Source organism: Carassius gibelio, chromosome B9 (genome assembly GCF_023724105.1).
Source record: "Carassius gibelio isolate Cgi1373 ecotype wild population from Czech Republic chromosome B9, carGib1.2-hapl.c, whole genome shotgun sequence".
Classification (NCBI taxonomy): domain Eukaryota; kingdom Metazoa; phylum Chordata; class Actinopteri; order Cypriniformes; family Cyprinidae; genus Carassius; species Carassius gibelio.
This window is the reverse complement of record NC_068404.1, coordinates 16,669,865-16,695,958: the sequence shown is the minus strand read 5'-3', so window position 1 is coordinate 16,695,958 and position 26,094 is coordinate 16,669,865. Positions and strand designations below refer to the sequence as shown.

Here is a 26,094-nt window from a genome sequence, read left to right as displayed (position 1 = left end):
ATAATTTATGTAAAAACAAAATGTCTTTATTGTCATTTTTAGATCAACATAATGTATCCTTGCTAAATAAAAGTATTTTCTTTTTCTTTCTTTCTTTCTTTCTTTCTTCCTTTCTTTCTTTTAATTTTCTAACTTAATAACCCCACATATTTGAATTGTATTGTATATGGTCTGTATAATCATTGTTAAGATCAAAGTATGATACTTCAGAATGTGTACATCTAGATTTGAGAGTCGCATAAAGAGTTTAAGATGATTAAATGTTTCTTACATCACTGGAGCTGATGTTCATGGAGCGAGCTAATGCCAGGTTCATGGCATCAGGCAGCAGGGTGTAATGATGGAAATGCTGCTTGTATCCTGCATATGTCTGAACCTTTGAGGCATGTTTGGCCTGTGCAACACTCAACATGTCCACAGGGGTATGGTACTTCAGCTTAGACTTGTGGTAATCCTTCTTGTAGAGTTTATCACTCTGAATCTTAGCCACTTCCATGTAGTGCACCAGCAAGGGGTCGTCCTGGAGGCTACGGAAGCCAACATGGTGGCCTCTTTCCTTCATGTACTTCTTCTTATACTGAACCTGAAAGGTATGGTAAATCAACAGTTTATTGATATTATTCTGTTCCACACTGCGGTTTTCTATCCCTCTGTGTCATTTATGGACTTATGAAAGGATCTCTTACATCACTAGCAGCATGTCTTGCTGCCTTTGCAGCTTTTACAGAGATGGCGTCAGGCTTCAAATCGTAGCCCTTTGCAATGGTCTTCAGCCATTCAAGCTTATAGCATTTCTGAAAAACAGAGATGCAATAGATATTCAGAGTCACCAACTTTGCAAAAATGAATGCCAAATACCATGAAACACAAGAGCATTTTCACTTACATCGCTTATGTTGTAGGCATTACACCTGGCCTGAAGGAACTCTGGGACATCAGGAGGCAGGGAGTTTTTCTGAAGGATTTTATCCAGACCTTTCTTATAGTGCAGCTATAGTGGGGAAAATATTCACAGATCACATAAACGTGCTGGTTTAGCATTTATTCAGAGCGACATTTAACCATGTTAACTGTTTTTGCTTACATCACTTCTTATCATCTGGTTGACTTTAGCCTGCAGCTGGAGGGGGTGGTCATCTATAGAGGTAAAAGGTACGGTGTCTGGATGCTGCCTGTATTTTCTCTAAGTAAGAGAAAGAACATTTTAAAGTTACGTTGCAGATGAAATTAGAAATCAATTCTTTAAATGGGTAAAAACAGGAAGTGGCATACCTCACTTAAGATCTCCCCTGCTTTCTTGGATTTCTCAGCTTCTATAGAGCCGTAAGGCACCCAAGGCGTTCCTTTGACGTAGTTATTGAAGTCGGACTTGTATTCATTCTGTGGTTACAAATGACAGAAAAATCAGTAACACAAAAAATTAAAGGTATGATTGATCACCTTTTGCTATATGGCCTTGGTCATGTTCATAAACATGAAAAATACTTAGTTTATAATGTAAATAGGCTGCACATTAAAGTAGTGTAAATAAAGATCTTATCAAATTAAATTGGTATTTCTGGCTTTATTCCATGTCTTTTTGAATAGAGAAATCATCTATATTCTGGGGTACTCCTAAAAAAACTATCTTTTTATGTAAAATTCTGTCTTTTTCTTTCATGACCAAAATACTGACGACTAATCCTGAATTCTAAATAAGATAAATACAAATATTAATGATACAACCCACTTTTGACTAGAATTTATTTATGTATTACGATATAAAAGAACATCAGGCAGTCGAAATATTTCAGTACAGGAATGACAACTGCACTTTGTCAACACTGATCTTGTGAATCTGTGCTCATTCCAGTGTGTCTAGAGCAGCAGGGATCCTTACATCACTCTGAAGAGCATTGGCCTTCTTTGCATGGTCCAGTGGTATGCTGTCATAAGGGAGGAGGTAACGGTTTGGGATATTCTTATAGCCAGTCATGCTGGCAATGGCCTGAGATTTCTTAGCAAGTGTCACAAGCATCATGTCCAGTGTAGTATGGTACTTGGTCTTCATCTTCTCATAGTCTTTCTTGTACTCACGCTGTTCAGGAATATTTCGGAGGATCAAAAAATAGACTGTCAGTACATACAAAACTTCAGGGTTGGGTATACAAGCTATTAGTAATGCACTACCTGAAACCTACCTCGCTTTGGATCTTAGCAACATGCACTGAATGCATCATCTTAGGGTCATCTTTGATGCTGAGAGCCCCAATCATCTGCCCTCTGTTCTTCTCATATTCCTTCTTGTATTTCACCTAAAATTAAAGACCATATCAGTGTCACAATTACCTGAAATATTTTTCATTGGTCATTCAAATGACCCAAATATCCAATTTACTTACATCGCTGGCGATGTTAGTGTGAGCACGGGCTGCAAGGATAGAAATTGCATCCCCTTTCACCTCAAATTTCTTCGCTTTTGCTTTTTCCCATTCATACTTGTAACAGGTCTGTGAACATGAAATAGAGAAAGTAATGCATTATGATCAGGTTTCAGTCAAATTCACTGCTATGAATGAAGATGGAATGAACTTACATCACTAAGGTTATACGCATTAACTCTAGACTGAATGAAGAAAGGGTAATCCGCAGGAAGGTAACACTTAAACTTCTCCTTCTCGTATTTTTCCTTGTAGTTGAGCTGTAAAAACGAGAAAAAGTGTCAATGATAATATATTCTACATCAAACGTATTACTATAATGGCTAGTAAAATTATATCTTGCATATCATGTTCATATCAAATTATGTATACATTACATAAAGTCACACTGCCCTAGAAAATGTCCCAGTTTTTTCCTAGTGCTGCATGATTGTGGTGTTCAGTGAAGCAGGACAAGCTTGATGAACACCACTAGACGGTTCCTCAGTCTCAAAAGGATTGGCTTTAGTTGTTTATTAGGCTTTGATTGTCTGCGACTTACCACTTGAAAAAGCACACACAACAGCTTTAATAATATGTCCAGGGATTTACTCTATTGTCAGCAGGACTGGGATGACAACTGCAGTCTAATGAATGCTGGGATTTTTCTAGGGCAACATTTGACAATGTCCATGAACCACCTGGTAAACTTGGTTTCTTTGGTTGTATTTAGTCATAATAATTAAAGCTGTTTACGTACATCACTCAGCTGTTTGGCGTTGATGGCAGCTTGCACTTGAACAGGGGAGTCTGTCACCTGTGTGAACTTCACCTTGTCTGGATGTTGACGATAAACTTTCTGCAAAAAGAAACACACACACAAATCACCTAATGTCAGGTTCTCTACCCACCCCATTAAAATATATATATATATGTGTGTGTGTGTGTGTGTGTGTTCTTACATCTTGACATTGCTGAAGCTTCTTACTGGCCTCATATTCAGGTGTAACTGTTTGAGGGAAGAAACACCTTGTCTTCGTATCCTCATAATCAGCTTTGTAGATTTGCTTTTAAAAGACAGAGAAAGCAAGTGTAAATACACAAAAAAAAAAATTGTTAAATTAAGAATATGGTAATATACACATGTATACATTAGGTCATGGGTTCCTCAAATCTTGCCCTGGAGAGCCGATGTAACTTACATTATTCTTCAGTTCTTCCATCTTCTGGCAGTGAACTGTAAATAAATCTTCATAGCTACCAACATAATGACCCTTCACCTCATTTTCATACTTTTCTTTATATCGGATCTGAGGAAAGAGACCAATATAAACTTCAGATATGCAGAAATATCAAATGTTTGTAGCAAATTTTGATTTCATCTCTTACATCATTGAACTTCTTCAATACACTGTCCATCTTGAATTTGGGAGTGTCGCAGTAATTGATGCTGAATCCCCGGGACTTCTCATAATTAGCTTTATATACTTTCTAGAAAAGGCAAAACAAAGGCACGTCAGCAATAAGTCCATAAGTTGAGATGAACTTGACGTATTTCAAGACAGGGTTGTTTAAATTCTCTAAAGTAACATCATGAGAAAATGATGAGAGGAAATGCTTTATAATACTCATTTTGAACACTTTAGGATCATTTTGGCTTAATGTGTGTCCCAAACAGTGGCCACACAGATAGAATTACATCCAATTATCAGGTCTGATCAATGTAAATGAGCTACATACAGTAGTTACACTAACTGAGTAATAAAGCTATTATCCACACCATCATTGACACCGAGCTCTGCTTAAGATTTTAGACAAGAACACAACTGTAACACCTTTGGTTTTGTCAATGTTGTCAGTATTTGTATTTCCTTAAATAATGTATTTCAGCTGCCTAAGGCTAAATTTATCATGCACAACTTTAGTAAAAAGCTCTTAGACACTAATCATTTCCTGTCATAGCAGAAAAAACACTTTAATGATTAAGATCTGGATTAACATACATCACTCAAGATGGTGCCTGCATATCTCAGCTGTCTGAGAAGGGGGTTCTCTGTAGCAGGGAGAACGTTGTAATCGGACGTTGCTTTTGTCTTCTCATAGTCCTTCTTATATTTGACCTGTTGAAGTGGAAAAATTCATTTAATAAATGACAAATAGTTGTGAGACTGATATGAGACATGAGTTCTTGTCACTTTTTTTTCAGTCAACACAAAGTGTTCACATCAAGTCCAGTAATTAAAATTGGTCTCTGTTTTCTTGTATAGCTACTGTGCATAAATATACTCTGGGTCTAATCAATAGACTGTATAAAAACATGGACGTAGTGTCCGTGACGTCACCCGTAGACTTTTGAAGAGTGTTTTTGAAGCCTAAAGTGTGCAGAACAGGCCATCGCCATCTTGGCAGCAGCGCGTCACCGCTCGACTCTCCAAGACAATCGCAAATGGGCAAAAGACGGGAGTTGGTTGCTGAAGCTACGCACACCTAGCGCGACAGCATTGACAGCAGCGGCAATCCACCTGTCACTCAAGTGGCCACGCCCTTAATTATGCATAACTTTAAGGCTTAATATAATTTAAACGGATGAGTTATAAAAAAATTCACCTCCCCTCACAGTTGTCATGAAGGGCAAAATTAGCAATATAGACCAAAATCATTTTTTGCACCAGCCTGTAAAAACGTTTTTTTTCTGCTGTAAAGTTGGGCATTTTAACATTGGGAGTCTTTTGGACTGACTCCCTTTTTTTAGCCAGCCTCAAGCGGCCGTTCGATGAATTACAGGTTTAGTCGCTTCCTTATTGGCTTCACGAGAGAGAGCGCAAGGTTGGCGTTCGGTCTAATCATAGACAGTAAAAGAAATGGACACAGCGACCCCATTAGATTCAACGGAGACAAGTGAAGTCAATTAGAAGCACGCACTTCCTGGGGGTTGGGCGTACTGCGCAGACTCAAACTGAGCTTGATGACGTAGATGTCACGTGAGCAACCTGTCTGACAATTGTAAGTCTTCTAATCGCTGTGCCAAGAGAATTTTTTTTCTTTAATTCTTTATGCCTCCACATACCTCAGATAGCCATATACACAGTAAAAGATTGCCTGCAAGCTTCTCCTCCTGTCCATACGGTAATTTCTCTACTGTGCGACAGAGTCGCAGGTTATGATGCAATCGTTAGCCTATTTTTAAGAAAACTGCTTCTACGCGGCCATGACGTAAGATACAAGGTAATGGAGCCTTTTATACATTTTCGTGTTTCTTTAGAAATATGGACAAATGGAGTCTTTAAACGCCTCAGATGTAAAGTTATTCGCTGTCAAAGTGACGCCAAAATGAATGGGAGTCAATGGAATGGTAACAGCAGATGGGGGTCCCCTAGCCAATGGCGACGCCCAGGGCTGCTTCCATAAAATATGAAACCCTGCCCCCCTGGGTCTAATCCTGTTTTTTTATGTCCTCATTTGTGATGCAGGCAATGAGAAATCAGTATGCAATGATCAACAGCGATAACCAGATCAGACATCTGAATCTCTGGACTGACTCATGATTTGTTTAAAGATTGATCACGGAAAGGTTGTTTCATACATTGAGAAAACATGACTATCGGCAAGTGCTACCTCACTTTTATTTTTAATTTGGAGGCAATGCACAAATGACAGAATGTTTTATTACTAATTTAATTTTTACATTTCTTACATTTCCTAAAAAAGAAAAAACATTCTGCTTATGTCCAAGTTTAAATGAAAAAAAAAAAAAAAAACGGATTTTCGAGTAGTATCAGATTTACAGACTCCACTATGTGTGTGAAGGACAAGAAAGAAAAAGGTAAGGAATGAAAATAAATTCCCAAAACTTACCGTACTTGCAGCTTCACGAGCCTTTTTATTGGAAGCGTATGTTGGTGTGTCTGTTTGCATAAAATAAATTTGGTCTTTCATATCTTCAAAATCAGCCGTATATTTTTTCTGGAGAGAAATCAAAGTGTGACACTTAGTTTTTACGATTTTAATATTGAGAACTTTTTTTTTTTAATAAAATGCATGTTTTACTTTGAGAAATGCATTTAATTGAAATATTAACATATCATAATATGTTTTGGAAAGCATGATGGATTTCTTACGTCGCTGATGTTGTCCATAGCCATTCTAGCAACAGCGACATCAAAGTAAGGGGTTTCACACCATTGGCCCTTGACGTTCTTGTTGTAATCCTCATGATATTTAAGCTGTGATGTATTAAAGAAATGTTTTTCATTATTTCTAAAGCTTACATTTCATTCTCAAAGACCTTTGCGAACACAATCGATTTTGCAGGGACAGAAGATATTTAAATATAATACTGTAGAATATACCAGTCAACTGCTATAAGTCAGTTAAAAGGACTAAAAAGGACCCTTTATTAACACTTCAGGAAAATGGAATTTCATGGAAGTCTTACATTACTACGATTGGCGAAGTTTTTCTTGGCCAGTTCAACCTCTGGGGGATCAGCCAGACATGTGTACTTTGCCATGCGCTCATTATGGCCCTTCTTGTACACAATCTGTGAAGGCAGTGAACAACAGATATTTGACAACACAACACAATTTCATGATGATTTTTTTTACATTTTCTTTAAGTTACGCAGTAAAATATCGCAAGTTTACTCACATCACTGAGGTCATGTTGGGCCTTGGCCACCCTGCGCAGCTCTGGACTGTCACTGTATGGATAGTACATGGTTTTATCCTCATCCCATGCCTCTGTGTACAGTTTCTGATAGGGATATTCAATCATAGTAGAGGGTGAATCAGCCAGTAATGACAGTATAAATATCACTTTAGTGCTTTAGACAGGAATCAGAGGTATACTTTGCTGTAATTTGCTGCATTCTTCACAGCAAGAACCAACTCAGGGGCATCCGGAGGAAGCAAGTACCTATCCTTAGTCTCATCCCATTTTTGCCTGTACAGAACCTAGAAAAGACATATATAAAGAACTTATGTTATGACTATAAAAAACACTAGGAAAGGAATCAGCATTACACTAATTGGGTGGTCACTGTTGTGACACAATAACTTACTTTGCTGATGAGTTCAGAGACGTGCTTCACATGAGCAATCTCACGAGCCTCACCATCATAAAGGCTGGTGGTTTTAGCCTTCAGTCCTTCCATACGGTATTTCACCTGGGTTACCAAAAATATTCATGGTTTGTAAAAATTTACAATATCCGATAGAATTAAGAAGCATCTGGTTGTGGTTTATTAGAAGATCTCAACTAAGAAGTTTATTTTTATTTTATTTTTTTAAATGCGACATAAAGATGTTGCAAACTATATTCTTACAGACTGAAAAAAATCCATCAAGGGTACATACCTCACTGAGCTGCTCCTGGGCCTTCTTGATGCGAATCATCTCAGGTGTGTCAGCCGAAATGGCATAGGGCTGCCCCTTTGATTTTTCATATGCCTCCCTGTACTTATTCTACAAAAAACATACAAATTCAGTTTGCATTATAGAGTAGGCAAGATAAGACTGGTAAGACAGTTCTGTTACTTTTGATTAATTTAATGTATTTTAGCTGAATAAAAGTTTTAAATTCTTTACAGAGGTTTTCGGATGCCCACAAGTTGGTATGATTATTTAGGCTCTAAATGAAAAGTCTATAACATAGTTTGGTTAAAATTTCTCAGTGGTATGGTAAAACAACACCCTTTTTTACCCTGTCAAAAAAAGCTCTTTTCAGAGCAAGCTGTTTTCTTGCTTGCCGCCTTAAATGCAAATGAGCTCTGCTCACCACGCCCCTCTCTTTCCGAGCCGCTGTCTGAGAGATGGTAAATTACAGCCGCATTCATTGTGAAACTTGCTAACTAGCACGTAATTAGGAAAGGCGATTTGCAAAGATTCTTTAAAAAAAAACGTATACCGTATTTTTCGGACTGTAAGTCGCACCTAAGTATAAGTCGCATATAAGTCCAAAAATCCGCCATGAGGGGGAAAAAACAAATATATAACTCGCACTGGACTATAAGTCGCATTTATTTAGATCCAAGCACCAAGAGAATACATTAACGTCTACAGCCGCGAGAGGGCGCACTATGATTTCAGTAGACTACAGGAGCACTGAGCAGCATAGAGCGCCCTCTCGCTGCTGTAGACAGTAATGTTTTCTCTTGGTTAATCTCAAATTGATTTTGATAAATAAGTCGCACCTGACTATAAGTTGCAGGACCAGCCAAACTATGAAAAAAGTGCGACTTATAGTCCGGAAAACTCACTTCTTCTGTAGGTGAGGCTGAATCACGAATGATGTGCGTGTACATAGAGGCGTTTAGGTAGATCGGGGGGTGCACTCCCTACACTAACAACTAATAATCCACTGCGTCTTCAGCTGCTCAGATGTTGGGAGTAAATGACTGCTGTGTTCATTATTACATCCAATACCAAAACACTTTATTTGCTTAGGAGTCATTGTTTTCTACCCCTGCTTCGGCGTTGAAACAATGGTGGGTCTAAGCCAATAATAACCACATCTCGGTCTAAGGTAAAACACTAGTGTCAGTCAAAGTATAGTGGGAGGGGCCTAGGTCTGTGTGACGTCACACAAATAAGAAGCTGAGAATGGCTTGATTTGAGAAAGGGGTAATGATTTCAGAAGAATTATATGTATATATATATATATATATATATATATATATATATATATATATATAACACTTGGTGGATTTTTATAATTATAGGGTGTAACAACATGTAAAAGTGCATTTCGCATCCGATGACCCCTTTAAAAACTTACTGGATCCAATCTTCTGAATGATCATTTGAATCTAGCAAACCCCAACAGACTCTAATTCTACCTAATGTCTGTGTTTATTCCAATGGTTTTCAAACTGTGGCTTCTAGACATGGTGTGGTAAAATGCATTTTTATGAGGAATTTTTTAATTATTAATTATTCAATTCACAGTTATGAGCGTCATTTAGGATCATTAACAGTAGTGGTGTAATTAATTTAAATCAAGAACAAAATAGCAGTAATAGCATAAAATATTTTCTTTGTTGTTCGCTTACATGGCTGTACTGGTCAAGCATCTTCTGACTGTGTGCCAGATAAGGAGTCATGAACTTGGAGGTGTCCACCTTCACCTTCTTCCTAACCGTGCGTTTGGGAAGACCACCAGGTCCAAGCTTAAAGAACAGCAGTCAACATTTAAGACAGATGCACATGGTTCAGCGAAACATCTCTAACATCTTTTAGATGTGCATAATTTCATCATTGAAAGCCAAAGCGCTTTAAGGAAAATTACATCACTTTATGGGGAACAGTTGGAGGACCAAAACACCGAATTTTCTAATATATAAGCAATCAAGCAGCATGATTCTGTACAATTTTATTTAGCCTATATTGATTTACACCAAAACAGAAAATGGATGAGATAAAGATTCCAAAGATTATCCAATTGTCCATCACTTACCTTCAACATACTCTGCATTTGTAAACCATGCAAATTAGTATTTTACTTTTTATATGCCAAATGAGTGAAAAGATTGTACAGAATTCTTTAAACTTGATATTTCACTGACAGGTTAGGTTAGTTTGGATTGGGTAGACAGTTATTTTATTAACATTCATTAAAAAACATGCTGAAAAACTACAGAAAATGCACTTTTGGGACAGTCAAACCAAGCACATTTAGCATTAATTTTCCCACATAATACTACAGCATAGACAGACATAAACTAAAAGTAGACATCACATTAACACACATACAGAAAGCTCTATTACCAAACCCTCACTGTCATCACTAAAGCGCTGTGGCATTTGCATGGCTCTGAATCATGGGGGCTATTTTTTTGGAAATGTGCTTTAAGAACTTACTTTGAACATATTATTCTGTTTTCACAGACTCATGAATTGTTAAACAAGGGAGTTTGTTTAATAATCCACTCTTTAAGTCGGTATCATTAAAACAGATCTTACTATTAAAAGCAAAGCTGCTATGTGAAACGAATATGAAATAGCCCCCATGGCATGTGAAGGGACGCAGATCCTTTTTACCAGGGTAGATCATTTACCTCAACACCGTGAGACATTGAGGTGGTCGTGGTGGTGACTGTTGGACCCTCCTCATAGTAGTACTATAAATATAGGAAAAACTCTGGCCTTTCAAAATGATGATCACACACTTTAGGGAAACACTACAGTGTGACTTTTTCCTGCTCTGGAAAGCATAGTTGCTAACTAAGTTTCCCTAAGTTTAATACAATTTCCCATTGCCAACCAACTAAGTTGCTAACAGGTTAGCAACTATGCTTTTAGGAAACGCACCCCTGGTTATCATAAACTGTCCAAAACACCCAATGTGAACAGAAATACTTGCATACTCACATTTTAAGCTTAACATATCAAAAATAAATTTGCACCTGTGGACTAAAGACTTCTGAAGCTTAAGCAAAACAACTTTGCATAGACTTTATTCTATTAATAAATAAATGTTAATATTAATCTTAATTCGTGGAAATGGTATCTTGTGTTTTTCCTCAGATGTCAGCAGTTTCCCCGCTTAGTAGTTTTGGGTGAATAAAATCTAAAAATAACCTGTAATGATGCTTTTGACTGATACGGGTCTTCCTCAACCAAATTAACCTATATTGATCTACAAATACATTGTTGCTTATAAAAATATCACTTAGTATATTGTGTTTAAATGTTAATTGAATATCTTAGTAGCTGTTTAGGGATTACAAATCTTATAATGTGGTTGTTTTCCCAGCAGACCTCTGACTATAACTGACAGAGCTGATTGACTAGCTGGTGCAGAAGCACCCTAATGACCTCACCACTATTATTTGCAGCTATTGTTATTGTTATGGTAAAATATTCCTACTGGTATTTAGTCAGATATCATGACAGACTCTCTCAAACTGTCATTTTTGGATGCCACATAACAAAGGCCTTCAAAGAAGGCTTCAAATATTGTGGAACCAGAGCAGGAAAAAACACTCCAAATCTATGAATTTACAGGAGCTAAATGCTTTTTTTTTTTTTTTTTTTTGGACCAGTGGACAGCAGAAATACATATACACACACCTAGGTTTTCAGATCCTGTGTTTTGTATAAGGTTTTACCTATGACAGACTGGATTCAGGAGACGGAAAATGGTGAATATTCATTCAAATATGGTGTAAATCAAAATCTCTCTCTCCAGAACTTGCAGATGTTTTTTTCCACAGGTCTCATCCTCCCCCAACCCCCCAAAAGCATTTTAACAGCATGACGTCGACAGCAAGTGGAGTGTAATTTACAACACGGCTCGTCTCATTTGCCTCTCTGCAAGTCTGCCGTAGATGTCCACTTCTATATTTGTATTTCTGGAAAGAACAGCTCAGCAAATGCTGAAGGCTGCTTTTCCATTAATGGGGAGAAAATCATATAAAAATAAAACCTTGCCTAAATTTGAAATCTACTTTTTTATTAACTATAAACACTATAACCTATAAATAATAATAATAATAATAAATTATACTATTTCCCAACAACTGTAATTGAAAAATCTGCTAAATACTAAAGTACAAAATGTGAATCTCTGCTTTCCACGGATCCATTGAAAGAAGCCACCTTAATTAACAGTTACAGTCCTTTTCTAAGTGTAGATGAAAGTAGTAGTGAAATCAGATCGTATCTATTCCAAAAGATTCTGTTAAGATTCCCATCTTCTCAAAATGCAAGATGGCGAATTTCCATTTCATGTTAAAGGGGAATCCAAAAGCATTAGTTTGAATAGTTACAACAGAAATAGAGATGAAAGTATACAAGGCCTACTTTAACTCTATTTCTTATGGAAATACTGAATTAAAGTATCAACCTTCTGTTTTCACTCTTCCATTGAACACTCAGACAGACACATTTACAATTCATACAGACAGTATTTCAATGAATAACATGACACAAACAAACTTCTGGAAGCTTCAAGAGGAGCTGTGGTTAAATCTTGGTATATTTCTTTATAATTACAAAAAAACGATATGCAAAATTACTCTCATTAAGCACTTGCTATTCAATTTGCTTTGTCTACATCAGCTCGTAATGAAGCTTGCAGAGGATTTAGTTGCTCTGAACAGAACATAATCCCACTGTTAGTATAAAAGTTGAGAGTATTATATCTAACAATGGTTATTTCCATTCAGGCTTGCAGGAAAACATTACATTAGCATGTTAAGAATAAGATCTTATCAGATTACGACAAACTGCTGCAGGGGTCATTATTTAACTGTCCTGTGAATGATGGTTTGCCATGTAATTGATATCTTGTTAATATATTTAAAGAATTACATCTATTAAAGAGACTGCATTGATACATTAATTACTGGGAATAAAACATTCATTGAATGGAATTTACTGCACTAGAGCCTCCAAGGAAGAGGTCATTTGAAATGGGATCCAATGCTAATCATATATGACATGGGAGCTCCAACTGAACTGCTGACGGTGGAAATATCATAGATCACTATTCATAGGGTTAGCCACTATAGCAATAGGACTGAGAGCGATGGGGCTTAAAGTTAAAAAGCCCATATAAGTTATTCAAGGGGCTAAACAAAATAATTCAGAGCAGCATTATTGTCATTCTTTCAATGAATGAGGGGACGACCTTTAAACAGATGATAAAATATGAACTGTAAGGCATCGAATCTGTATCTTACCTCCTCCATAATCTCTTCTTCATACTCTTCTTCTGATGCCATCTTCAAACAGATTTAGTGAGTCTACACAAGCAAATGAAAAACTGTCAGACACTAGCAATGGTAATCTATATAGCACATATGTAACTAAATTATAAAATTAAACTTAATGCAAATAAAGCGTAGGAAGATAGAGTAACCCTTACTATAGGATTTCAATTTCACCAGGACTTGAAGCACACTCTTAACTTTCACAATGCACCAGAAATGATCTGTCCATTTTAATGTTAAACTTGAAGAACCCAACTAAAAAAGTGTAGATGCTGACGTACCTTTACTATAGAAGGTTACAGTAGAATTTCAGCAACCCTACAGTAAAGAAAGGTGTTTGCTTTCCATCCACTCGTGTCCCAATCTGCTATTCCACTTTATGTATTCCTGCAAACCTAAACAAAGACAAAAAACATGTCACTTTTCCTCTGACTGAGATGATGCTTTAGTGTGGATAGATCAACAAATGTAAAAATTCAAATTTTGTGCTGAAATCTTCCAGTAGGCCTTGGCAGGTGAGAGAGTTTGACACCTAAGACCCCCCCAAAAATGCTGCGCCTCCTTGAAGCCTTGCGACAGCTGCTCTGAATCGCTCCATCTATTTGTCGTGTAAGCTAATGCTGCAGCCTGATTGGCTGACTTTGTTTAGCTATGTGAGCTCCAATACCTTCTGAGGCTGGAGGTTAAATTTAGGTCTGACCACTAACTACTCTTTTTTAGGACCCGACTCCCAGAAAATGACATCAAATTATGGTTTTCTACGCATTTTCATCAGAAAGATTGAGAGGAATGTGGATTGGACTTAAACAAACTCCTGTCCATGAGATGAGTTGCTTCAGAGATTCTTCCAGTAAAATCAAAGTCCAGGAATAAATTTCAGCTTTGAGTAATTGGTAAATTTCTTGTTCCTGCAATGATGCCCAATAAAGTCAGATGATTCTTATCAGGCCATGGTTTAAGGAGCAGCATCGCCCTGAGCATCACTTCCATCTACCAACAGGCTGTAGAAGATGATCAGTCCAACTGAGCAGGCCATGCAAAGAGTGCTGGAGAGTGAAATCTGGTGTGATGTTTGATTTCATGGTTTTTTCTTTGCTTACCGGTGACTTTAAAGTTAAAACGTTTCCCAAGCTGCCAGAGCCTCCCCAACTCTTCCCTCCTGAGAAATGCTGGGCAACAGCTCACAGATGCAATGGGACTCCAGTTATCATGTGCTGCTATCCACCAATCAGTGCGCAGTACTCTCAGGTTTCGAAAGCTAAATATATATTAGCGACCCTTCAGAAAAATGCACCTGTTCAGCAAATCATAATTAATACAACTATGAGGAAGAGACAGGAAAACACTGTAAAATACCTGGTTTCTTTGAATGATGAATGCGGGGATGTTGCATGCACCAAGATGGAGTTCTGTGGAGGTATGTATCAGGAGTAATAGAGATCCTGGGGCAAAATGAGGTTTTTCTCTGTGAAGATGGCCAGAGAAACTTCTTGAGGAATGGAGCCCAGAGGCTGAAATCAGATCAAGCTGGGGGCAAGAGGGAAATAAACTGTTGACTTGTTCACCCGATTACAATCATCTAGAGTGACTGACAATAAGAATGATCTGATTCTCAGTTAATATCCTATCTATAGGCACTATACTCAATGCATGTGCACATTCCATCATACATGCATTACATAGCTCAGTACAACATTAATCTTCACGAATTCCCTTTATATTTTCTTCTGGATTTTGCCTAAATGTTCTTTGACAATATTTTTGCCCAGACATGTCTTTAATACGTTCTATTTGTGAAAGAAGACTCATACAATTTCTCGCAGTTGACTTATGTTTTTGTTAATACCAGATGGGAATAATAGGGGGTCTGAGCACCCTACTTAAGTCTGGCAAAAGTATTTCATTTTTATTTTTAAGTAAATATATGTTTCAATAGGGGTTTTAGAAATTTCAGTAAGGTTTAAAGTTAGATTACAAATTAGTAAAAGAGCACAATCCCCAAATGTTACTCCAAAATCCTTGTCTGATGACAGACCATAGAATCGTTTTCCTTGACAATATTTCATTAATTATGTAATGTGTATTTTTATTAACTGTTCTGGGGTGCCTTTCCCAAAATCATAACCTGTAAGCAACTAACTTAGTAGGTTGACAATGGGAAATTGTATTGGAACCAACAAAGTTGCTAATTTAGCAACTATGCTTTTGGGAAATGCACCCCTGAATGCCAGATCGAAAGAATCACTTTTACCCTGAGGTCTGAATTAGTTCACGAATCAGTTTGACTAACGTGCTTAATCGTTTGCAGTGGATTTTGTACATATTTAGGGATGACTTATAAAATAGAAAACAAAAAGAGATGGGAATATTTACCTACAGCCCATTGCAGAAATTGGTCACTTAACGTTATCGTTTTCATCGAAACTTGACTCTTTTCTGACTCTGCTGCAGTGAAAGGCCATTAATGATGCCACATATCCATAATAATATTAAGATATGGGAAGACATTTTGTTTGACTACTGTTTAAAACTACAAACGCACCTAGTAAGTAGAAAACGAACGTAAATGACAGAAAATAAGCGCCAACAGTAATCCGTTTTACTTTCCATTAGGATTAGCAACATAAATTATGTTTATGCAGTACTTTGTGCTGCTCCCGAAAATTAAATGCCGTACCCCCCTTGAAAATCATTGTATAATTCGTAACACTCATTAGATTATCTAAGGGACTCGTTAAAAAAAATGCTTTTTTAGCAAGTGCCTCAGATGTCTGCAATTCATCTCTAAGTGCTTATGGAGACAGCCAGCAGCTCTCACCATTCTGTGCTCTTTCTTTGGTGTCTCCTGATGAGCATGTTACAGTATTAAAACTATTCAGGGACGCTCAAAAATACAGCCGACACTATTTTAAAAGCATCCTGTGGCTGTAAGGGGGTATCATCATGTTGATGTTCAACCACAGAGGCCATAGATCTATTTACTTTAGCCCATTATATCATTGCGTCTCAGGAACAATTTGAGCAATACACGGCTCTTATACACCTCTAAGGACGTGAAATATATTAATTTGATAGTGACGCCCTCCAGCCATTCCCACTCAAAACTCCTGCAGTTCTGCAGATCTCCACTGTGGGGCGTCGTGACTGAGCTGAATGACAGAGGCAGCTGGGACTGTGTCAGCTCAGCGTTTCAGACTGTCCTCATATCCATGCTCATATCTCATCTCTGCAATACCTAGCACTGATCACATCAAAGGACAAATGTACGTTTATATACACAGCATATTCAAATTCACATTAATTTTTTTTTTACATATTTTATAAAAAAAAGCTTACCTTTGGACTATATATGTAATTTATTCTAATGATAAAAAAAAAAAAAACATTTTAACCAATTTGCAAAATTTCCACAATGTATTAATTATGTGGCATAACAGCATTAACACATGTCAAGGGTTTCACACATCAGGGTTATTAAAAAAAGAAAAAAGAAAGTCACTTGAAATCAAATTGATGTTAACTGAAATCCAATAAAATATTTAAATAATATATTTTATTTCAGGTATTTGCAACATTTGTAATTTTCGTTTATTTTAAAATACGAAACAATAACGAAAGCAATAAAGTTAATAAAATACATTAATGTATTGAAAAAATACAACTATGACAAGACACACAAAAAAGCGAACTAAAAGTAAAATGAAAACAGAAAATATAAAGTAATAAAAGCTTGGTAAAATAACTCATAGAAGCTATAATAGTCTTTCAATAATCATAATAATAACAACTAAAATAATTCTGTCACAGACTAACCACTGAAAATAAAACTTATATACAGCTAATGTGTTAATTCTATAGATTCTTTGCTTGCTAATTAAACTATGGCTGACATTTTCAACCTGTGTCACATTTTAAGAAATGGAAATTTAAGTGATGATGCAGTTTGCCTGACTTATAATATCAAGGACTGGACTGACCAGTACACTGAAAAATAGCAACATCTATATTAACTGGTTTTATTATACACACATATATATATATATATATATATATATATATATATATATATATATATAGCACCACGGAATCAACCGAAATACATCCGTTTATACCAACAAAACCACATCTCTCACTCTGAAAAACAAAACAGTGTGCTACACAGATGCAGATACTGTGCTAGAGGAAACCCGTTTACCATGATCCCAGCAATTAAACTTAAAATATAATTAAAAGCCTGCATGAACATTATCTGCAAAATCAAATGTCTGAAAGTAGCTTAGTTTGTATAGGAATTGCATTGTCACAGTATAGTGGAAATGTCATTGTGCAGTGTTTTTGAAATATTAGTGTATATCAAGTACACAAAGAGTTTATGCATTTTAACAGACTCATCGATGTGTTGTCCTGCTTCAGATAGATACAAAATGACTATCAGGATAATAGTGTCTTGCCTGTCATTATTAGGTACTGATGTTCTACATGAGATCAGTCGAGGGTCAAGGACTCTTCAGTGTGAAGAGGACCAGAATAACAACAATTAAAGGCTGTTAAAAAGAAAGCTGAACACTAAAAGTAAACTTAACCAGGTTACAGAAAGACTTTTCCCTTAAAATTGTCTTAAAAAATTACTTTAAAAAATAAAAATTTGGCCATTTAATTATATTTTAAGATACCGTTTAAAAGTGCATTGTGTTTGTCACCAGTGACAGCAAGTAAAATTTCTAAATTAATCTATCCACATTAAAAATATCTGAAAATAATAAATTGAACACTTTCTCTTCACATTTAAATAAAACTACACTATTAAAATCAAAGGTATTTAATTTGCATTGAAGGTTCAATGAAGAACATTTCACATCCATAGATCCTTTCCTTTGACCAAAAGCTTCTTTACATTTTATAAATCTTCTTAACACCAAAAAAAGTTTACTTCAGGAACCAAAAGTAAACTTTTGGGAGCCTTGTTTTTAAGAGTTTTTAAATGTATTAAAATGTTCTGTTCTTAATAAAAAATAAAGAATTACAATATTAACCTGCTCTTAAAGTCCGAATTCTGTGATAATATTATATGTTTGGTCTGTGGTATGCATTGAAATGACTATAATTTTAGTATAAATGTTCTGCCAAGATTACACTAATATCATTCTTAAACATAACTTTTTTCTTCCAAGTTAAACATTTTAAATTCTTTTTAACAATTAACATGAGAAGTTCTCTTTCAACCACGTGTCGCCCCCTAGAGGTAACCAAAGGACCGAGACAAATAACCAAGCTCAACATGATCTATTATGACAGTACAGTACTTAAAGCTTCATAGGGAAAAAATCTGTAGATAATTAAAGTGTAATGATAAAACAGATAAACAGACAGATTTTTATCATGACAGATAAAAACACTTTATTTAGTTGTATTTTACATAAGTGCAGTCTCCTCTTGCATGGTAATGGGTCTCCTCCTAACTGCAGAGGAGACAGAGAGTCAGGTGCAGGCACAAGGTTAATGAAAATACTGGACTGTACACACTGGGCAACACCATGTCAGCTAGCTGGGCAAAGCAGTGAGGCCACTCCAGGTAGGGTTCTGCTCAGCTAGAGACCAGTTAGTCCAAGGTCTGTGCAACCCTCGTTACTCTTTCAATGGCCATTCACACAGAAAAACACTGAGTTTATGCTGTCTTGCAAGTCCTGACATTTTTTACTTAGTTAGTTGCAGATTGTTTGTTCACAGGTTTCAATAATCTGTAATAAATAAATCAAACAAGTTCTGGTGACGTCGCTGGGTCACCTTCACAGTGAGCGACACCCGGCCTCCACGTCCAGTGGGAAAAATAGAGAGAGCACACTGCTATCTGAGGTCAGAGGTCATCTTACTCGCAGCCGTGACATCATCCATTCCAGACCCTGACAGAGCCTGCGGACAGGAAAGAGACATTCAGCTCGGCCAGTTAACAAAGCTCCTTTCTGTCTGTCTGTAAATCGGACAAAGAAAGACATTTGTACTTTCTGCCTGTCAGTCACAGAAAAGCCTCTGAACTAATGACCCTGGCCATAAAATGAGGTGCAGCAAACATTAATGACCAACCAGACTTTCTGTTACGAAATCCACTGACTTTCTGGATCAAATTATGACTTGAAACTTGTATTGTATTTAAACATTATTTTCTGTGCATTATGGGATCTGAATGCATCCAAAAAGCAGTCAGACTGGAGTTAGAAAAGGGTAAATTGAATCTGCTTCGATACGTTTCATGAAATTTTGCATTGGCCAGGGTTATCCATGGAAGCTAATTCCACTATAAAACAAACGTCATGCTTTGGTAAATCAGTCATAACACTGAAATCTAAATGATGAGATAAAAAGTCACATTTATGCTATGTTTCCACCTTTTGTCTTAATTTTTACTTTTAACACCAATTTAAACCTTTTTGTCAACCTTTTTAATGCTTCATCTCATTTGAACTTTTTGTAATAATTTGACTGCCATAATTTTGACATTTCAATTTCAACATTTTGTCATAATTAGGATAATCTTTTTTTCATAATTTTGACTTTTGTCATAATATTACCAAAAAGTCATTATGACAAAAAGTATAAATTACAAAGTGTGTTTTCTTTTACTTATGTGGTGAAAATAGGCATCTTCCATAGTTGTCTGTTTGATTTATTAATAAAAACAAGCACTGACTAGAAACACAAGGACATGTCTGCATTTGTCTGATAGCAATTGCTGTCTAAGCAACATTTAGACATCTAATACTGATTCATCACTTCTATCGATGCTAGTTCTATATTCAGCCAAAATTACTACAACAGTAGACTTTCACATAATCTGTGATTCATTACACTTTTCTACTGATGAAAAAATAAAATAATTTAACTGGATCTCTGTAAAAGATATTTTTTGTGTGGCTCTGTAGGTTTTTGTGGCTTTACCCCTCTCCAGTGAGAGCACAGCAGGCCTGGATGTGCCACTGATGGTCTTTGACAGAGGTAAGCTGAAGACTCTGGGAAATCTCAGCAACAGTCAAACAACCCTTCACATCTTGCTTGTTGGCGAAAACCAACAAACCAGCTTTTTTCAGATCCTAATAAAGAGAAGAGAGGAATTGAAATCAAGCAGCATGATGAAAACCAGACAGTCTCAGAATAATCCCTTCAGCAAATATGTGTGCATGAACACCAGTTCTCATAGTGCCATACATATACTCGCCTCATGGGCTAACATCCTGTAGAGCTCCTCTCTGGTAACTGAGATCCTCTCTCTGTCTGTGCTGTCCACGACCACGATCACAAACTGCACAGGAGAGACACATTAATGACACATACTCTTTATAATTCAAGATCTTTTCCCAGTGGTCTCAGGGTGTCTACCTCTGTGTTAGTGTAGTACGTGTTCCAAGACGAGCGTAACGATTCCTGTCCTCCAATGTCCCACATAAGGAAATGTGTATTATTGACCACAATCTCTTCCACATTGCTGCCTATGGTGGGTGAAGTGTGCACCACCTCATTCATAGAGCTGGAGATGACAAAAATGACATGAGCACAAAAAGAACAACACATAGGACAATACCACAAATACAAAAACACTACAAAATGAGGCTGTAATTTGCATGTTTTAAATCACACAACTGCATAAACTTGTGAATTTTTTAAAAATAAATAAATTATTCTATTCAGCAAGAAAACATTCAATTGATCAAAAGTGACAGTATAGACATTTACAATGTTATAAAGGTTTCTATATTAAATGCCGGTTTTGAACTTTCTATTCAAGAAAACCTGAAAAAATATCAGTTTCCGCAGAAATATTAAAACATAATTTATTGTTTTTACTGACCCCGAACTTTTAAATTATAACATTTTAAATCAAGAATGGACTACTAGATCATAACTAGTGCAATAGTACTTACAACTGATAAAGTATGGTGGTCTTTCCTGCATTGTCCAGCCCAACAATAATGACTTTGTGCTCTGGGGGAAAAACAGGAAGACAGTTAGGCTACATGTTTTAGTTAACACTTTAGATCATACCCAGCATTGCAGCCATTCATCTTTGATTTGAGCTAGAATATTTAATACACAATCATGTGTAAAACCAGTATTTGACTGTGTTATTGAGCAGTGTGTCATCCTACACGCACAGTAACTCAAAGTAGAATGGGTGGTGTCAAAGTCTTTTCTTCAAACAGAAAGGAACTGAGAGAATCTAACTGAATAATGGCCAAGCCCAGAGAGTAAAATATGCCGCATGTCTCAAACACGTTTTAGCTGCCCTGGAGACCAAAAGATCCAGCCTCAAAGGCACTGTTTATTACCTATATTAACCACAAACAGTTGTGTATGAGATAATACAGTGCACTTTATAGTCAACTTATTATCTGATTTTAAAAAGCCTGCCTAGCATCTTAGTAACATTTCTCAAGTGTAATATTACTATGATTATTATGCTGTGCAGCACCATTAACCATGTTGCAACCAATTAAATATCAAATACTAAAAGACTCTGGATAGAGTTGTTTGCACCTGTAAATGAGTCAAAGGCATGACAGTCAAGCTGACGTGGTAACACATTTGAGTGTGTGTAAAGGTGGCTGAATAGTTTCCACAAGAGAAAACAATGCTTAGCTGCACTTGCGACAGAACTTTGCATACCGCACTTTATCAAGTCTGACAATGGCAAAAGCTTATGTGGAGCTAATGCAAATATCTTAATCTAATTTAACTGACTGTCTCATGCTAAATAGCCAGCACTTTTTTTCTGCGCCAAGGTCCACAAAACATGCCCAACAGAGGAAACAGGTTTTATATAATACACATATCAGTCACCTTTTTGGGGTGGTCTCTTCATATAGGAAAAGGGATTGTGAAAACTCATTTGGCTGGACATTAAATAGAGGTCTCTCACAATTATAATTTTGATAAAACCATTAAATAGAAAAGGGAAATGAAATCAGGATCCACAGACAGGATGTGGGGAAACATTTGAAGAATTGCTGAGATTCAGATCTGCTAAAACTGATGTGACAAAAAAGGTAAAAGGTTGATAAACTTCTTTGGCATGATAGCCGAATATGATTATTTCAGTAAAGATCAAACCACAATTGTCTGAGAACAGCTGTGAATGAACCAGTTTTCAAAGGATCATAATTCTCATCTCACCCTGAACCTGAAGATGACTGACAGACAATATGAATAGGAGAATAAAGAGAAAGAAACCAGAAAGACATCTGATCGGAGTTAACACAATGACCATGAATAGACATACAACAGAAGAAAACACTGCACTCCACGTCACTACTACAGACCTGAAAAGGTATTCAAGGACATTCAGACACACCCATTCAGACGTGTTACAGAATGAGTCACAAGTATGCACACTAGATAGATCACTGTCCTTTTTGGGGACACAGAAACTTTGGTCTCTCAAAAGATCATTCTGTAGATAAGACCTCAGTCTTGCTCTTGATAGACTGGGTCATTTCATTTGAAATGAAAAAACAAAAGAGGAAAAGTTCAAATGAAAGCATTCCAATGAGATGCTTTTACCAAGACACTGTGAAACTGATGACATCATCATGCCAGCGAAGCATTCATACGTCACAGAAGGTTCAAAGGTTAGGGTGGATTTTAATTTATGAGCTTTAGTACTTCAATCAAATGTTCTGCTTTCTCATTCCTTGTATTCACAAGAACATACAAAATGGATTAAAACCTAGTCCTTTGTTTTTAGCAGAAAAGATCATGGCTAAATGGCACATTCAAATATACAACTGTGGGGACATTTAGATTTAAAAATATGGCTGGAGTTACATGGTTCTGGGTCTCACTTTCTAGCAGAGCTCATAAACAGGCATGACAAGGTCTCAAAAAAAAAAGTAATGATATCTGTAAATTAATCAACTTAAATATAAGCTTTTACTTTCCTTTTTTTTATTATTTTTTTAAAACTGTGAAATACAAAACTATGACAAGCCATCCCAAGACTATGAAGAGTCATTTGTGCAATTCCTACAAACCATAATCTATGTAACCAGCCAGGCGACTTTAGTCTGTGACATCAGTTAGATCATCTGTAGATGTGACAGAAAAATGTTTCATTTGCAAGGCATTGACAATATAAATATACAATAGTAATGCACAAAGTTGACAAGTAAAACAAAAAGACAGAACTATCCGGTTTATTACAGTGCTGGTGGATTTCATTTGCAGTGTCAACTATCATGACATCTACCCTAAAGAGTAAAGACTAAGAAACATCTCGAAGAAACCTTACACTCACATTCTCAAAGTTTGTTCCTGGAAAGTTTCATTCTAGTCTGAACAAGAATAGACATGAAACTGAAGAATAAACAAAGAAAAATCCAAGTGGTACCAAGTGCGCATGGAGGGCTTAGAATGTATCCATTCCCAGCCTCTGATTATATCATCCTATCACTTCTGTCAATTGCATGAAATGTTGTGAAAGAATTGAAGCAACTGTGTTGAGGCAATTCTGCAGTGTGATGCAAAACATGGACAACAAAACACGGATGTGTGTTTTAGGCATGGAAAGATTTAGTTTAGATGTTTGGGGTCGGTTAAATTTTATTCAAAAATAAAAATAAAATCAATACCTTACCGTTATTTAGCAAGGATACTTCAAATTGATCAAAAGTGACCATAAAGAGATTTATAATGTTACAATAAATTTATATTTGAAAAAGTAGCACCATTTTCCACAAAAATATTTAGCAGCAAAACTGTTTTCAGTGTAATATAGACAAATGATTCTCGAGCAGTAAAACAGCATTAATTGGAATGATTTCTGAAGGATCATGTGACACTGAAGTAATGATGCTGAAAATTCACTTTTGCCATCAATAAACTAAATGACATTTTAAAAGATATTAAAATAGATAGCCATTCTTTTAAATTGTAATATTTCACAATATTTCCTGTATTTCTAATCAAATGAATACAGCCTTGTTGAGCAGTAAAAATCTTACCAACCCCAAAATTCTGAACAATAATAAGTCACCATTGATGACTTACTATAAGGCTACTTCATGTAAACAAAAAGAAATAAAACAGACTATTGAGGGTGCTGCACCAACTGTAGGCAACAGTCTCCACCTCTCACGTTACAAGGCTCTCCCGTATCACAATGATCTGTTCAGCTAATGAGTAAGGTGAGACCTGGAGAGAAACGTTCCACTGGGTTATGTTACAATGTGCACATGCATGCTCAATTCCCCCTAAATTGATGTGCAAATCTTTCAAACAAGATTATACTTTATGGATATCCTACACCATGTATAATAAATGAGAGACCACTGGCTATCCCATAGACTTGTGTAACCAGTAATGCTGACACAAACCCCAGTGTTTGAGGATTACACAGGCTGACCAGCGCTGCAAAATGCCCAGCATGCACAATCACAGAGAGGAAAGAGGCACAAGTGTTCAGGCTTAATAATGCAATGGGTGTTTCACCTTTTGATTCAAAGGCTGGTGAATAAGCAGGTTAGTCTATTCTCAGTGCTGACAACTGACTTTCACATTCACTTTATATTGATTTTACCTCATATGGTAAGTTGTATGTATTTGCAGACGAAATACATAAAACCAAACATGTCATTGCATAGGGGAATATAACAATACTCGAATATAAAATGCCAATAAATAAGTTCAACCACATTTTATTCTTATACGAAAATTACATTAGCGCGTCAGAGTTTGACATGTTACACAACAATTACCTATCAGCAAGTAAAAAATTTAAATATCAGGGCTCTAACCTCCATGTCAGCAGTCAGTCCTGAACCATCTTAGGCAGGTTTACTGAAGCTTTATCGACTGTTTTAATGTAATGACACTTTCTCAGAATATTTTTGTATTTACAACATGGTTATAAATGTTTCAGTCGTACATAAGCATCGCTGTTTTAAAACGAAACTACAGCAGCAGGTTAGCAGACACTTGCTAGCTATTAAACCCCATATAGCCAGTCAATATTTAAACTGAATGTTATTTAATTATTTTTATAAATACACTATTTCCCGTACCTTGGTGGTTAAAAAGCCTCCATAATTTTGTGAAAAGGATTCCCATCGCTGGTGTCCGGCCTTGGGCAACGCCACCCAGCAGCAGAGAGAGACTGAAAATCTATCTGTTAGCCAGCTAAGCTAACGATCCGGTTCAGTAAAAAAATAATGCTGTCGGTAACAGTTATTCACTCCTTTAATGTTCTCCCCATAACGGTGTCCATGTTTCGTGAGGAAGGGATGTCTAAATCCTGCATCATTTCAGTGCTGTCACGTCTGGAGGTAAGGGTAACGAGGGCGTTCATTTGGTTCTGCGGCAGCGAGACGAGCGTCTGAACTCGAACTCAATCAGTACTGCTAACAGCCACGCAACACTCACCGGAAGTGACTCGCGCGGCCTGCCTCTAAATCTATTGTGCAGCATCTACCTATGGCCTCTACCTACCTAGGCAACAAGCAGGACACTTAAAATGAGCTTGGAATGTTCCGCATGTTGTATGAAATGCGATCTAGCTAGGTGGCTTACTAGGTTTTGAGCTACAGCCTCACTCTCACTGACAACATAGTGGAATGATACTAGAGATAGTATTTCTACGAACATGTATAATGAATATGCGACCAGGTGATCTGTTTAAAAAGTCAAATGCAATGCATAAAAACGACGAATAAAATAGAAAAACATTTGTCCTATGTCTATATGTCTTTTATGAAAGCAGTTGTGCAGTTCATTAGGCCTACATTTTATAAAATTAATGAATAAATATGATCCTTCAAAAGTCTTTTTTAAATGATGACCATTGTCTATTCGTGATTTTGGTTGCTTTGCCGCTGACAGTTCTGAGTGAATACTATAATTTATTAGTAATTTACCTTGAAGTAAAAATTAGCATTTCTTTTATCTCTATCCAGGGGCATAGCACCAGATGTTGGGCCCCAGTCACACAACACCTCATCAATC

The 26,094-nt window shown here is 36.6% G+C and overlaps 2 protein-coding genes across 51 annotated transcripts in view; both read right to left on the bottom strand.

Moving 5' to 3' along the window:
• The window catches only part of LOC127964319 (nebulin-like), a 55,699-nt gene extending 41,396 nt beyond the window's left edge, over positions 1-14,303 (bottom strand). For 49 of the 50 annotated variants that reach the window (XM_052564451.1, XM_052564455.1, XM_052564457.1 and 46 more), the window contains exons 1-26: positions 14,211-14,292; positions 13,392-13,505; positions 13,081-13,143; positions 10,453-10,515; positions 9,448-9,564; positions 7,754-7,861; positions 7,459-7,563; positions 7,247-7,351; positions 7,047-7,151; positions 6,835-6,939; positions 6,518-6,622; positions 6,255-6,362; positions 4,403-4,519; positions 3,789-3,890; positions 3,602-3,709; positions 3,362-3,466; positions 3,160-3,258; positions 2,576-2,680; positions 2,382-2,489; positions 2,181-2,294; positions 1,880-2,077; positions 1,273-1,380; positions 1,085-1,183; positions 887-991; positions 687-794; positions 272-583 (exon numbers count right to left, since the gene is read on the bottom strand). In XM_052564451.1, the coding sequence (XP_052420411.1) occupies positions 272-583; positions 687-794; positions 887-991; positions 1,085-1,183; positions 1,273-1,380; positions 1,880-2,077; positions 2,181-2,294; positions 2,382-2,489; positions 2,576-2,680; positions 3,160-3,258; positions 3,362-3,466; positions 3,602-3,709; positions 3,789-3,890; positions 4,403-4,519; positions 6,255-6,362; positions 6,518-6,622; positions 6,835-6,939; positions 7,047-7,151; positions 7,247-7,351; positions 7,459-7,563; positions 7,754-7,861; positions 9,448-9,564; positions 10,453-10,515; positions 13,081-13,122 (2,751 nt within the window). In that variant the 5' untranslated portion in view covers positions 13,123-13,143; positions 13,392-13,505; positions 14,211-14,292. Of the gene's footprint in view, positions 1-271; positions 584-686; positions 795-886; positions 992-1,084; positions 1,184-1,272; positions 1,381-1,879; positions 2,078-2,180; positions 2,295-2,381; positions 2,490-2,575; positions 2,681-3,159; positions 3,259-3,361; positions 3,467-3,601; positions 3,710-3,788; positions 3,891-4,402; positions 4,520-6,254; positions 6,363-6,517; positions 6,623-6,834; positions 6,940-7,046; positions 7,152-7,246; positions 7,352-7,458; positions 7,564-7,753; positions 7,862-9,447; positions 9,565-10,452; positions 10,516-13,080; positions 13,144-13,391; positions 13,506-14,210 lie in introns of all 50 variants that reach the window. The other variant, XM_052564452.1, reaches the window with a different exon arrangement.
• Positions 14,304-18,481: 4,178 nt separating this feature from the next.
• LOC127965599 (ADP-ribosylation factor-like protein 5A) lies at positions 18,482-25,529 on the bottom strand. The gene is made up of 6 exons (XM_052566457.1): positions 25,158-25,529; positions 21,024-21,084; positions 20,482-20,629; positions 20,321-20,404; positions 20,044-20,195; positions 18,482-19,020 (listed from the first exon to the last, which is right to left on the bottom strand). Exons 1-6 carry the CDS (start codon positions 25,201-25,203, stop codon positions 18,972-18,974), a joined length of 540 nt encoding a protein of 179 aa, XP_052422417.1. The 5' UTR covers positions 25,204-25,529; the 3' UTR covers positions 18,482-18,971.
• Positions 25,530-26,094: the final 565 nt, after the last annotated feature.

Bases quoted from the DNA above. Each gene is read 5' to 3' on its own strand.
- LOC127965599 (XM_052566457.1), bottom strand. From the start codon at position 25,203: ATGGGAATCCTTTTCACAAAATTATGGAGGCTTTTTAACCACCAAG. The intron at 21,085-25,157 runs GTACGGGAAATA...TTTTTCCCCCAG, and splicing joins GAGGCTTTTTAACCACCAAG to AGCACAAAGTCATTATTGTT. The intron at 19,021-20,043 runs GTAAAGCCACAA...TCCTGTCCGCAG, and splicing joins TGTGCTCTCACTGGAGAGGG to GCTCTGTCAGGGTCTGGAAT.